The sequence below is a fragment of the Pezoporus occidentalis genome, unplaced genomic scaffold (genome assembly GCF_034315485.1).
Source record: "Pezoporus occidentalis ecotype Australia unplaced genomic scaffold, CSIRO_AGI_Poc_V1 ctg23, whole genome shotgun sequence".
Classification (NCBI taxonomy): Eukaryota; Metazoa; Chordata; class Aves; order Psittaciformes; family Psittacidae; genus Pezoporus; species Pezoporus occidentalis.
Genome location: NW_026914180.1, coordinates 780,202 through 795,251, shown reverse-complemented (window position 1 = coordinate 795,251; position 15,050 = coordinate 780,202). Strand labels below are relative to the sequence as shown.

At 40.7% G+C, this 15,050-nt stretch overlaps 1 protein-coding gene across 3 annotated transcripts in view; it reads right to left on the bottom strand.

The window, feature by feature from the left end:
• Nucleotides 1-15,050, bottom strand: part of CRHR2 (corticotropin releasing hormone receptor 2) — a 151,544-nt gene that overhangs the window by 59,823 nt on the left and 76,671 nt on the right. For all 3 annotated transcript variants that reach the window (XM_062621347.1, XM_062621348.1, XM_062621349.1), the window contains one exon: nt 4,372-4,457. In XM_062621347.1, the coding sequence (XP_062477331.1) occupies nt 4,372-4,457 (86 nt within the window). Of the gene's footprint in view, nt 1-4,371; nt 4,458-15,050 lie in introns of those variants that run through there.

The following is a 15,050-nucleotide window of genomic DNA, read 5'->3' as shown; positions in this document are numbered from 1 at the left end:
CCTTTGGCTCCTAACCACTATTTCAACTTCACTCAAATTTTAAGAAGGTATGGCTCACAACACAAGAAAATGAATGGGAAAATAATATAATCAAGCTCCCCTTTGACACACTGATGCTGAAGGAAAAACAGACACAACTTTCATTTTTTCTGTTGCTGGCACTAACAAGGTTTCCTGAAGGCAAACTCAAATACCATAGAAACAAGAACTGCCTCAATGCCTCTGAAAAACTAAGCTGTCAGGGTGGCAAGATCACTTTCCACCAGCCTACGTGCAATCTGCATCTCTGGTAGAACTGGAGACAACACCTTCAGGGCTGAAAAACACATGCCCAGAATCAGTCATGTGGTGGCCAAAGCTCAGTTCATGTAAACTACTTGCATAACTCTGTCTCACCCTCTTGAAGACCAATACATTTGAAATGATAACAAGCTTCTACTGTCACACAATATTACTTTGCTTTCAGGAAGGTGTATCACTTCACTAAAATGTAGGTTTAAACCCTATTCAAGCTTAGGAGGAGGGTCATTACATTAGAAAGCAGATAGAAAAGCAGTAATAACCTTACTCTTGGACCACAGCAGGACACATCACTGAAGTCCTCCTCCATGCATGACAATCGTGTAGTATCAGACAGCACAGAGTTATCTTCCAGCCAGCTTCTACCAGGTAAACTGAGGAAGCCCAGCCTTATGTTTTTACCTGCACCAGTTTTGAAAATCTAAAGCACACTGGGCTCCCTACAGCCAGATTTCAGGCTAATGATGGAGTCAACCTGCCTAGAGGACTTCTTCCCTTTGCTTTGGCTAGGACATGACTGTTCACCTGTCTAAACCTAATCAGCCAGTTATTTGAGCTAATAACCACATAATGACAGCACTCTTAGCTCTCCAGATGACATGGATCTTCCTCCTTTTAACAGAACTTCCTGACAGGTCCTGCCAGTGTTTACAGGTCATGCCTTCCTGTGAGGCTCTGCACTCCATTTCCAGATCAGTCACTTCAGATTAGATTTCTTCCTGTTGTCAGAATGATCTCACCACCAGAAGACTTTAAAAGCACCATATCTCTCTCCAAAGATTTTCAGAAGCAACTGGGAACTATCTTTGTCACCCAGGATTCCTCTGAGTTCACTGCTTTCCTGCTCCTTGCCAGCTGGAAGCTGGCTATCTGTGGCTAATGTGACTGTGCTCCTAAGTAGGATACATTAACTTAAGCCCAGCGTGGTGCTAACTCAGCTACACAGCTTGAAGCCACCTCAGAGCATTAGGAGAACCAGATTCATATACAGATGCCACAGACCACATAGACAAGACCAAAAAACCTAATTTATAGCTCTTTTTGGAGGCTAAGATATATTTGTTACTGCCTGAGACTTCTCCTTCTAAAAAGAATGCAGATTTGTGCCAGATGCAGTAAAGGCTCCTTTGACACGGGAGCTTGCAGGCTGCATAGAAGCCTTCCATTTGTCATACATTATGCAATCAAACAGCAAGTTGGATTAAAATGATTTCTGTAACTGATTCCAGTACCTGGAGAAGAAGCTAACTGGTTGTTCAGAGGATGGGATTCAGCCTGGCATTAGGACACCTACATTTGGGTATCTACCCAATATCTGAACTAATAGGTGAAGCAAAGGCTAGAAATAGTTACATACACAGAGGCACCTATTGCCCTTTGAAGTGCACTCAGGAGACTGTGCTTCTTAGTTGGTCCTGGTGACTGACCTCCAGTCGCTGCTGCTGCTGAAGGACACAGGTATTCCAGAAGGCCTGTGTCATACCTGCCAGATGCACAGAGACATACACTAGGGCATTTTAAACCACACTGTCTAGCTACATTCCTAGCCAAAGTGGGAATCTAGGGCGAAAGCAGTCCCAGAGCATGGCTTTATCAGCTACTGCCACAGGTCTTCACCACAAGAAAAGCAATGATGTGCTAATGTAACACAGTGAATGCATGTTACAGGACCTTATGTCCCCCAAGACTGACCCACCACTGAAAACTGAAATTTCCCTTGCTACATTACGTATGCTATGTGATAAACCATGTAGCCTTGGACATGGGGCTGGTCTTGAGAAGTCCTGTTCCTGTCCCAGGTATCAATCACTGCATTTGAAGTCAAACCATGTAGTTCTTTAGCACTCTGCCTGTGAGTGCTAAAGAACTAAAAGTAGTGCTGTTTTCTGTTAAAAATAAACACAAAACACAGGGCATACCTCCTGGCTGATGCTTAGCATCTGCTAGGAACAGTCAATAAATAACAATGGACCCACATGTGCGCTTGCATCTCACCTTTAATCAAAATGAAAGATTAGGAAATCTGGGAGGATTTTTCTTTTTCTGTCTCTTTTTTTTGGATCACAAAGCAAGCCAAGTATTCATCCGTAACACCGAGCATTATGTAGAGATTTAAAAAATATTCACAAATATTAATATTTGCAAAGCTTGTTGCAAATCTTTAAACATGTAAGAAATTAGATTTTAAGCTTTTGCAAACAAGGGTGGGGGAACATCTGTACTTTTTACCTGCTTAAGGAACATGCTATTTAAAGAGTTTTAAGCTATCACCATAGCTGCAAAGTTTTTAAAAGGAAAACAGAGTAAAGGAACTAATCCTGTCCTCTAGTCACAACACTTCTCCAGCCTCTTCAAATAAAACTCATCTGTATTTGCTTGTGCAGAGATAGCAACTGTTCGGGTCGTGCAGACAAACACATAGAGACTGTCATTAAAACACAGTAGCATTTTCCTGAGCTGGTACAGCAGACTGCTACCATCAGGCTCAGGCTTCCCATACCAGTTAAAGCACATGAAAGATTTTCACCCATCTCTGGTCCCCATTCTCTAAATCAGCACTAGCTGCTATGCACACCCCATCTTGCTCATTCTTAAGAGGGTGGTTTCAGAAATGCACACCCATTTCAGTCAGAGATGGTCGGATACTATGGTCTGCTGTTTTGCTCAACCGCAACCACGTTTTCACTCCCCTTGCTTGTGCTGGCGCCAGCACTGCTGCAATAATTCAATAAGATAGCTTAGTGAATGGATACATCTGAAAAATGACCCATCAAAAAATTTTTAATTCTATGTGGGAAAGAAATGTAAGGAGGGGCTGCACTGGGGTGGTCTCAACTTAGATCAGCTTAAATAGCCATGGGAGCCTCTCCACTATGCTATACCACCTTGAACATGTATCAGCCCCTCTGGATGGCAGTCATGTACTGGTACATTTTTTCTTACTTTCTAGAAGCCTCTAGTAATAGAGGGTGGGAGGTGGCCTACCACCAAATTACCTAGCCAGTGGGCATGAATAGGCCCTCCTCGGCAGCTGGTGTGTAGTTATCTGGTTTTCAATTCGCTTGTCAAAGCCCACATTCAGCAACAACATGGATCTTACAGGATGGATGCTGGGCCACAGCCAAAGCGCATCATTACTGCTTTGAGTACAGAACTAGTCCAGATAGTTCCCAAGTACTAAATCTGGATTAGCTCTGCAAGCAGCCTTCAGCAGGTAAGTCTTCCTCCTCTCCATTTGCAACTGGCATGGTACAACCCCAATGATAGAGTGAGTGTAATGAACCCCACAGCATAAACATGCCTGAGCTGCTGGGCTCCACCCTGGTTCTTAGAGGGGAAAGTCACTCCTGGCAGGGAGGTAGCACAGAGCCCATGTATGCTTATGTCTCACCATAGCACTCTAAACTGGAGAAAGAGACCATGGCATGAGGGCTTGAAGGGAGGACTAACGTTCATGACGCCTCCAAGAAAAGCTAAGACATTTGACAAGAAAGGGACTTTGCACAATTGTTTCCAGCCTTTCTGAAGTAGCTTAAGCCTATATGCTAATTTAATTCTATAAAAGCCTATATAATGCAAGACTAGCTCAATCTTTTAACAGACATCTAGGACCTGAGCCTGTTTTTTATGCATTTTTCTGCTGCTGTGCTGTTACATATTTGCTGAAGGAAAAATGCTATAGAGATCTGGAGAGGCCAGTTGTTGATGAGACCTCAGAACTGGTACAGAGTGGAATCAGCTTTCAGTGCCAAAGAAGCTTTTGGTCTTATTATTACTAACATTTACTGTAGCAGCTGTAGGCTTTGAACAAAGATAGGAGGTATCTGCATAAGCACACATCATCAGGGATAGAGTGTAATAAGGCACCATTTCTAAAAAAACATGTGAGTAGCTGATATGGAAAGAGGATAAGTGTTTTGCCTGAATTCACAGGGAGGATTTTTTTGCACAGATAGATAGAAATGGAATCAGCCTCAGAAATCCCAAATTAGTAGGTTAACCTTAAACTTAGCTTTGCATTCATGTATGCTGTGAAATGTCAATAAGAAGAATGAAGAGAAAAATACAGACCTTGTCATCCAGAATAGGCTCGCACTGAGAGTAGTTTATCTTGGAAGCCCATGTCCCATTGCCCAAGCATTCTCTGTAGGCATTTCCTGGTACAGACCAAAATAAAAGAGAGATGAACACTCTGTGCTGATCTTTAAACAGCCTAGCAATTTCATGGATTTAAGAAAATGTTAACAGAACAGATTATTCATGAGGCAAATCAACTTATCCCACCTCTGTGAGGATTAGAAGAGCCTTCTGAGGAGAGCAGAAATAAAAGATGTAAACACATCTAGATACAACAAGTATTTAAGATACTTACTGATAATGTTTTCTTACAGCATATGGGTTCAGAAGACAGCAAAGCTGTGAGAATAATTTTGCAAGAGAAAGCTCAATGTGATAGGTTTTAAAAAGCAGTTAAATTTTGTATTAAAAATGAGCAGACATATTTAGGTCTTTAGTGCTCCATGTAGGTGAATGGTATGTGTATGGTAAAGTTACTGCTCTACTCCCCTCTCATTTATAAACTGTAACTATAAGAAACTCTCCTGGAAATACTGATTTTCTAGAGTCTTAATAGGCAACAACATTATGGGTAAAACTTCTGTGAAGAACCTGAAGGAGCAAGATAACCACACTGCCCAGCCCTGGGCAGGCAGGTGGGGAAGGCCACACAAGAATGTCTCTGGAAAGGTTTCAGGAACTGATACACCTAGGTTAGGATGTGTTCACCTATTGTCTGTGAAAAAGAGATCTCTTCCGATATTCTTCCTATGCACCAGTTCTCCCAGAATATAAGTTACTTTACAAACTACTGTACTGAAGCAGAGGGATTTCACGTCCAATTGCAATGTCATGCTGAGGAACTCTGGGAGTGGCATGTAGAAATACTTGGGGAGAGGAGGGGAATTCAGTTTTCCACAAGCACTCCTCTTTATCCCAAGGAACTCAGAGAGAAAACCATGCAGCATTGCTGTACAAACTACCTTCCTGCACTCATCAAAAGTACATCTAATCCCAAGCAATAGGGTTACTTCCATCCTTATTTTGAACTGTATCTTAGAAACAAGAGAATTAAAATAAAACAGGAAATTCAGAAAGATCCCCAAAGGACACATACAGGCAACTTCCTAGTGAACTCTTCCTGATGTTCTTGCTGCCCTTTACCCAACTTCTTCTTGGGCCTTTGCCATGGTCATTCAGTGCTAGTTCAGCACCAATCATCAGGAAAATAGGATCCCAAATAAAAGCATCATATTGAATGTTTCTTAAAGTGCTGTTGACAACAACCTTTGAAAAAGGTAAAAGTAGTTTTGAAAAGGTGCTTTGTCTTGGGACACATGAAGGAAAGTCCACATGGAAAGTAACAAGTAACAGTTCACCTAGATGTTCCAGATTATACCATATCCATACAGATTGATGAATTTTATGTTGCTGTTGTCCATTTGCATTTTTTCGTTCTTTCTTTTTGGAGTGACAAGGCCAACATAATAAAATAAAATGACTGGTAACATATCAACTACAGGAACTCATGTTAGATGTTAAGGACTTCAGTCTCCATTTCTGTCACTAGTTTACAAATTCACACATTTCCCTCTCTTTATTACTGGAAAAATCAGGTATAAACTGCCATTTCCATGCTATTTTTCTCATGCAATTTTTCCCTGAAGGGTAAGCAGATGACTAGATTTCTTCCCTCACTGTTGTGTTAATTATTATTATTCAATATTTCAAGCTAAATATATGTCAGGACATCTTTTACTCTCTTTCTCTGAGAACAGGTCTGAATGGGATTCAGGTGGTTGGATATGAGCTCCATCCCCAAAAGCCCTTGTATTTGGCCCCTGCTTCTGGCCAGTGCTGAAGATCTCTGTGCCAAATGGTTGCTGATTTTGGTCTCTGTAGAATATGTCTGACTCTCCAGACAGAGTGGGAAACTTTGGTGCTTAGTCATATGTTGAATACCACTTCCAGGATAGTGATTATATGAAACTCTTATTTTATTCATTCTGACTCTTCCTTTCCCTCCCCATATCTTTCCAGCTCGGGTGTGGAGACTATAAACACAGTCAACACTTAAAATGTACAACTGGAACTACACCAGTACCTGAGAGGGAGAGGCGCATTTGAATCAAGCACTTAGTTACCCATGTAAAAGGAAAATCACTCTTCTTTTTCTGATTTCTCTCTAGATGAGAAATCGACAGAAAGTAAAAATAGCTTGAAGTTGGGTGAAAGAGAGGGGGAGTGTCAAAACTAGGGAAACAAGACCCATTTGATACCAAAGCTCTCTTCAAAGAATTCTCGTAGTTGAGAAAGAAAGTAAATTTTATGAGTGCTCCCCCTATCCACACTAACATTTTCCTCTGTTCTTTTCATTATTATGTCTATTTAGTACAGAAATGAAAGCATAACGTATCCATGACTTCTGGAAAATCACCTGGCAGGACCATGGCAGAGCTGTGAACCATCACAAACCATGTATTTTACCTTATGATGACCTGGTGCCTCTGTCATCTGCACCACATCTTCCTTGATCATTATAGCCTTCTTTTAAGTAAAAGATGTGCCTCGTGTTTATTACCCAGAACAAGTATTAGACAACAGATCATGATCAAAAAAGCAAGACCAAATTTCACTAATGCTATTCATTTGCACCTCTATTTTGATATGTAACCTTTCCACTTAGGATACCAAAAGCCATAAAATGTGCCTCTGAGCTCTCCTTCAGGAATCCTATACAATGTGCACATCAAAGCAGTTCTTTGAGAAACAGTGATCTGGGTTTACGAGCTGTCCCATCAGATCTCTTACATGGTGAACATGTGAACAAGAGGAGGAAAAAAATTAAATTCTAAGTTTCTCTAGTCTAGAGCCTCCTCCAGTATCAGCCACTTCTTGGAAACAAAAGCAGCAAGTAGATCTGAGTTCTGGGAATGTCTCATTCCAAACATTAGTAATCACAAGTAATTTATAACCTAAAGCAAAGGTCTTCTTTCTTCCAAATGCCTTACAGAATTAGTTCTAGCAGCCACTTGGAACCAAGCTTCTGGTCATACTGAATATATTTTCACATATCTATTTTAACATAATACAGATATTTTACACAGTGCTTTAAAGAAGAATAATAGAATTATGATTTAGTGAGAGGGGTAATATCAGAGGGTAAGAGAGTCACTGCAGGCACTTGCAAGAACAGCTCTTGTTCATCCACAGATGAACCCCAAGGCATAGAGTAAGTTTAGCATTTCTTGAGCACATTGGGCTAATAACATATGCACTGGACAGAGGCTCACTGCATTCAGAGACAGTCACAGAATCACAGAATACCAGGTTGGAAGGGATGTCAAGACACCTGGTCCAACCTTTCTAGGCAAAGCATGACCTAAACTAGATGTCCCTGCACCCTGTCCAGCTGCATCTTAAAAGTGTCCAGTGTTGGGGAACCTACCACTTCCAATGACAGATTGTTCTCAAAGTGAAAAATTTTAGTCTTGAGAAGGACAAGTCGCATCTGATATGTGCTGAACATCCTGTGTGTGGTTGTATACCTCTGCACAGAAGACCCCAGATAAATTAATGGCAACTTCAAATAATCTCCATATCCTTTTTCATAGCAGTGAACAGCTGCTTCATAGCATCCCTACTTACTGTTAAAGCAACACAGAGAAGATGAAGAAATAACAGACTGGACTCAGTGACAGGCTGAGTCATTGGAACATGCAGAGTTGTAGCAGTGATCAAAGCAGCAGAGGGATGCCAAAAAGATGACAGAGACATTGGTTTTATGAAAGACAGCAATAGAAGGTATATGTCCCCCCAGCTTCAGAGTATGTAAAGGAAGAGAAGAGGGAAACCAACAGCTGGTGATCTCACTAAGAGAATTCTATGATCTCTTTTGTGATTGAACATGCTGAAGAATATTCTTTCTCACATGGTTTTCCAATGAGAACAGGGCTTATTGTACTTTGTGTTAGAAGGATTCTTGCCCTTTGCTTTAAAGCACTGTGTGCAGAAAGAAACTGGATCAAGTTCAGCTTTTATTAATGACTGTCATGAAAAATAGAAAATGGAAGAGTCATGATATAGAACTCCACTGTAGAAACAATGATCACCCGGGAAGAAAAGAACACTTACATGATCTTTCTAGGGCAACAATAGCTAGTAAGAGCTCCTAGCAGTATTTCTTTTCTTCCTAGATGAACAATAAAGAAAAAAAAGGTGACAATTTTCATTTTCTTAGACAAATGGCATACTGAAGAATTTAGTATACTTTCTATTATTACACTTTCTCCTTCCTTACTGACTTTATTCTAAAGAACAAATATACAAATAGAGATTTTTGGTGGTTATAACTTGTGGTTGTGCTGTGTGTGCACCTGCACTTGTATAATACAACTGTACCAGCAGATTTAATCTTGATGCAAGTGAACAGTAAGAAGTAGATGACTCATGATGATACAGGCAACACACAGCCATTATATACATAGATTTTGACACATCATCCACACTTCTATGCTTCAGTCTATGGCCTCTTCTTCGACTTTGAAAATGTTGATTCTCTTTTGTTGTAGATTATTAGCAACATTTATGGCCCTTGACTGCTTCTGCTTAACCATCAGCTCAGGGGACAGGCAAAGAGGTAATAGGGAACTCCCTGAATAGAAAGCAATATGCAGTAGGGCTCAGACTGTCACTCAGGTTGCTAGCTTCCAGAAAATGTATTTCATCCCCTCCAGGCCAGGCAGCATAACATATGCATTTTCATATTTCCTCTAAGGGCTGATTCAGTCATGCTAATCACAGTCATATGCTATCAATAAAGCAAATGACAGCAATGGCAGTATTCCCAGAGTCAAATGCAGCAATTAAGAGCCTCTCAGACAGTGTACTGCACTGCTTTCCACTACTGTCCCTGCTTCGTAGTGGTGGCTGCTGTGCCAGGTCTTAATTCTACAGCCAACATTTCAGCTCCATACACAATATAGATGCACGTATACAAAGACTACAGAAGTACCAACGTTTGCAGTTCTCATGGGCTCTAAAATTATGAAAAAGGGATCTCCCTTTCTAAAAAAAACTTTGTATCACATCACAAAAAGGTAGGTAAAAGATCTGAGCATAACTCTAACAAAGGACTGGCAGGAACAGAACTGTGAAACCCTGTTCCTTACAACCAGCCACCCACAGCAAGAACAGGGACTCTTCGATGTATTAAGCTATTTTAAAAGCAATGCTTCCTGCAAAGCCCTAGTGAACAAGAGTGGTCCAACCCACTTCATAAAGTCTTTGTTATAAGTCACTGTTCACTCTTAGCTTAAACAGTCCTTCAGAGTCCCTGCAGTGAGCACAGAACTTACATCCCTGCAGATTTCACAGGGTCTTCAGAAATGACCTCCTGCTGGTAAGCGTTCAGGAATGAGTGGTGTGGTGACAATACTGTAGGTAGCAAAACGGTGCCAAATCTCCTCAACTCCAGACTTTGGGAAAGGTGTGCCCAGCTCAGTCCATTTTCTTATGGCTCTTCTCTGAATAAAGCCAGAGAAACAATCAAATAACTATAGAAATGTTTCGCTCATATGTGCTTGTTTATATATACCCACATACATATACATACTACTATATCAAACTTGATCTTTTCTTAGTGGAGTATAATCATTTAAGAACAACTGAGAAAATCCAAGGTGGAGATCAAAAGTTCCTTGAACGAAGAAGAAAAATAGTGTTGCATTTATCCGAAAACTGAGCATGATATCAAAGCTCTGTCTGCTTGTCAGCAAACAAGATTATTAAGAAACCTCAGCATATCTGTTGTTCAGCATATCTGTTGTTTAAAGAAAGAGAAGCTTTATTTAAAAATAAATATTTTAATTATTTAAAAATAAAAAATTAATCTGGGATCAACCCAGATTTAGAAAGGTATCCCCAAACACCCCATAAACCAATAATAATGGGTAACAATTTTGATCTGACATGGAAGGACATGAGAGAAGCTTGCAGAGGTTTTTTTGGTTCTTTTTGAAGGACTCTGCACGTTCAGGACAGCTGGTGCTTTATAAAGGGGGAGACATCCAAACTTTGTTTATAGCTTTGTCCATAACCCTCTTGAGCACCCCTGCCACTCAATACTGGTATCACAACACTAGCTCTAGGAAAACTTGCATAGACACAAGCAGTTTTTCACCAATAAGCTCAAGGACCTTTATCCCAGAACAGTAGTATGACTTTTGGCCATATAAACTCACGCAATATTAATTCCTCCCCAACAAGAGGAGACTCGAGACTCATCTAAAAAGACCTCAGTGTTGTATCTAACCAGCAAATGAAGCAGCAACAGTCAATATTTGTGGTCCCAACTGATTTTTCTGCAACTTAGAACCCACTGAATTTAGATGACTGTGGTAAGTCTTAGTATTAGGTATAATTGACTGCTTCAAAACTGCAAGTGTTTTCATGAAAATTATACTTAAGATACCAGTAACACCAGACAACAAAAGTACACACTAACACAGAGCAGTTACAAAAGCTGTACTAATAGGTGTACTGAAAATTGGCCAAATGGCAAGGTCCAGAGGGCCTGATGAGGCCACCTCTGAGAACTGTCTCCAGTTCTGGGATCCCCAGTAAAAGAGACACATGGACATACTGGAAAGAGCTTTGACAGATGGCCACATGGTGACTAAGGGACTGAAGCACCTCACATATAGGGAAAGGCTAAGATAGCTGGAAATGTTCAGCCTAGAGAACGAAAGGTTTAGGAGGTAATCTTATTAATGTATATAAATACCTGAAGGGAAAGTGCAAAAAGGATGTATCCACGCTCTTTTCAGTGGTGCCCAGTGACCAGAGGCCACAGGCACAAACTGAAACACAGGAGGTTCCATCTGGACCTCAGGAAACACATTTTTACTATGAAGGTGACAGCACTGGAACAGGTTGTTGAGGGAGGCTGTGGAGTCTCCATCCTTGGAGATATTTAAAAACCATCTGCACAGAATCCTGGGCAAGTGGCTCTAGGTGGCCCTTTCGCAGCAGGAGGCTTGGACTAGATGAACTCCAGCTCTCCCTTCCGACCTCAACCAACCTGCGATCTGTTATTAACAGGACACTATTATCCTCTGGAACAATTTTAAAACACATCTTAGATTCAGTGCTTTACATCAGTATGAGAGGTGAAACCTTGACCTTAATTTTATTTCTAATAGCAGATGATGTTGCATTTCCGAATAGAATATGCGAAGAAGAGTATTTGATGAGTGGTTTTCTTTTTTTTAGTTTTTTTTTAATTTTATTTTATTGACACTGTTGAAGAACATAAAGCCTTCCAGGTAGCGGTAACTCAATCTGTATAGATTGACCTGGTGGCAGGCTTGTGTTTAGTCAGTAAAAGTTCATTAAAAGCATGAAACAAACAAGAGACTGGAGCACAGGGTAAAGGTAAGTGGATGTAATTCTCAGCAGGAAGTTAACCACATCCTTCCAGTCATTAGGGGGTGAAAGATAACTCCAGACACTGCACAGATCTTGTCCTTGACAACTGGAACTAAGCTAGCTTTGAAAAGGATTTTAGTCATCTTGACATGTCTCATGTAGATGATTTTCTGACAAGGTTTACATTTCCAGTTGTCATTAAAATGGAAATCTGCCTTCTCTAACTATACATGCCTTCATCCTGGATCCCACACATAGAATGGCCTATAATCCTGAGACAAGTTCATCTGCTACTGGAGTGAATGGAATAAATAGGCAAATGGAAAATAAATAAACCAGCCTGTTAAGTTCTGAGCTGTGCACAGCTAAGGGTATCTGACTCTTCTGAAAACTTGCTGATCCATGTTAGATGTCAGCCAAGCTGAAAGGAAGGGTCCATCAGTCAGAAAACCAGAACCCCCACTAAACAAACTCCCTAGAAAGCGCAGAGTTTTGAAACGTGCAGTTTGCTGTGACTATGCCAATCTCAGATAATCACAGATGCAGCAAATAACTGAAAGAGCACAGTGGGTCACTGTTGTCCATCTCCCTACCAACCGGATTTGTTCAGCGTAGATTAAAAAGTGTAAGCCCCAGGAATTTCTAGTAATTGCTTTGCAAAACCATTTCAGACAGCCTGTTAAATCTCTCCACTGGGAATGTTTTTGTTGATGTCCTAAATAACTTTTCCTCCCTTTGAAGACATCTATTAAACTCTTTTTGCCTCTGTATTGCCCTCTGACCAAGCTGAATAACTTGTCTTCTTTTCTGGGGTAGGTTAGGCCTGCATATTTACCACAGGAAGAGTTCAACCTTGTAATTTTAGAGTACCAGCCTGTAACAACTCTTGTTCAGCACATCTTACCAAGTCCCTACACTGGCTTCAGGGCACAGCAATGTGGCTGTGGAGCAGCCAGGAAATGATGCCCAAATCATGGAGGTATTTATGCTAACAGTGGAAAATTTTAGAATAATTCCAAGAACACAGGAGTAAGCCAAAACAAAACAATATATTCCAGCACTGAACACTGTAGCCCATAAGTTAGTCAAGTTCCACCGCTGGACTTCAGGAGGAGCTTGAAACCAGTTCAATGGATTCCTTTCTTTCAGAGTGTCCTAATCACTGCGATATTGTGAGATTCTCCCAGGGGCTCCTACAAATAATTTTTATTTATTTAATGTTCAAAATAAGACACTTTGCTTCATATTAAACAAAATTTTTTTCTCTTGAGTACTTATCCACCACGATCCCCAGTAAATCCAACAGGAACTTCATGATAGGAATTCCTTAGATTGGCTGCTTAGATTTCACCAAATCATAGAATAGTTAGGGTTGGAAAGGACCTTAAGATCATCTTGTTCCAACCCCCCTGCCATGGGCAAGGACATCACACACTAAGCCATGTCAGATCAAATGAGACAGAAAAAAACTGTGTTGCATAAAGGATACATCATTTTACGTGTATGCTATTCTTAGCCATTTTTCAAAGGCTCAGAAAACAGCAAGTCTCTCAAAATAGGGGCTGAATCATGGGGCTATAAATTATTCATGTGCCATCCTTCCCATTTGGTGGGTTTCTTCTGATGTTGCAATGACAAGCTAGAGTTGGGTAGGATTCACAATGCACCAGCACACTGGTTACTATTTCTAGAAACCGTGACAGTGGTATAATTGTAACAGCAGTCAGACATCCATGAGATTGAAACGAAAAGTCTCTCTTCACAAACTTTATTTGTGAATGAGGGGTATTCAGGGGAAAAAAAAAAAATAGAGGAAAGAATAGTTATCCAATCAATGCTTATTACTTTGTACATTAAACAACATCATCCTGAAAGCCAAGCTTTCGGCAAAGAGTGATTTTCATAGATGTCATGGTTGTTTTTTTTCTTGGTTTTGGTGTTTTTTTTCTGCTTTGTAGAATTATAATGCACTTACAGGAGAGTCTTGGAAGGCAGATAAATAATACTTTAGGCAAGAAATACTATCTTAGGAAAAAAAATTCTGACCTCTGCTCTGTCTAGCTCACCAACCTGATGCTTTTTCAGGCTTTCACACACATTAAAAAAAGTTTTTCTCAGCTTTCTATTGTTTTCCTTTGCCAAGAAGTCCTAAAAGGCTTTATGAGAAGCTTAAGCAGTCTAATTATGCTCACTTCATGAACTGATTTCCTATCTGCTAAAAACCTCAAGTGATTCACCCAGGTCATATAAGATTTCAAAAACAAAGACAGGAACAGAACCTTTTAGAAGTTTCTAAGTCCTCTAGACTTCTTCAGTTTAGAAAAACATATCTGGATTTCTATCCAAAGGCATACTCCATTAGGCATACCTATAATCTTGCTCACACCTTTGTGTCCTGTCTTACACAGATCCACTTCTGAACACAACTTTCCTTAGACAAGCTGAGGAGGTTTAATGCTTGCTAGACTTTAGGAGAATAAAAAGGCATCCCAGGTATACAGCTGTGTTTGTCTGTACCTCTTTCTCCCTCTCTCTCCTGTTTTTCACCTAAGTAAGTGATGAGGTTCAGAATCAACCTTTATTAAGTCTTTTCCAGGCAACCCCTGGCTGCCTCCTAAAGGGACTGGATAGGAACCTACCTGATGTGTTGCCCAGTTCACCGCAACCCCTACTGAGACCTCCTACCTGGGCCAGCCAGCTGTTCCCTTGTTCTCATTTCTGATACGTGCCTTACTGATGAGCTGTCGCTAGACGTTGGGCTGTGCTTTCACCTTCTTACCAATGGCTGATTCCAGGTCTCACAGCCTGGCCTCTGTGCCCCTACCTCTCTTCTCCACACTGCCATGACTAACCTCAGTAATGCGAAGTTTCTGACCCTGATGTATCTCCACTGCACTCAGCAGGTCACTCTTGCCCTAGGCTGGGCTGCCTGGCAGCAAGCATTGCCATTTTAGCACCTTAAGAAAGATCCCATAGACTGAACTGTGCAAAGCTGTCAGAAAAGCAGCTCTTTTTCACTTTGTTCAATGAAATATCTGTCAACGTAAAACTATACACAAAAGAAAGTACACATCCTTTCTGAATTTCCAATCCCTTGCAAGTCAAGCCCACACAGTTCACTTCAGGAAATACAAATACCACTCTTCATTGCTCATGGGTTAACAAAAACTGCTCCGCAAAATACGCCTCTTTGATAGCGCATATTCTGTTTCTTTACAGCTTCATTTTGAATTGTGTCAGGACTCAGGTGTGGACTGTGGCAGGCA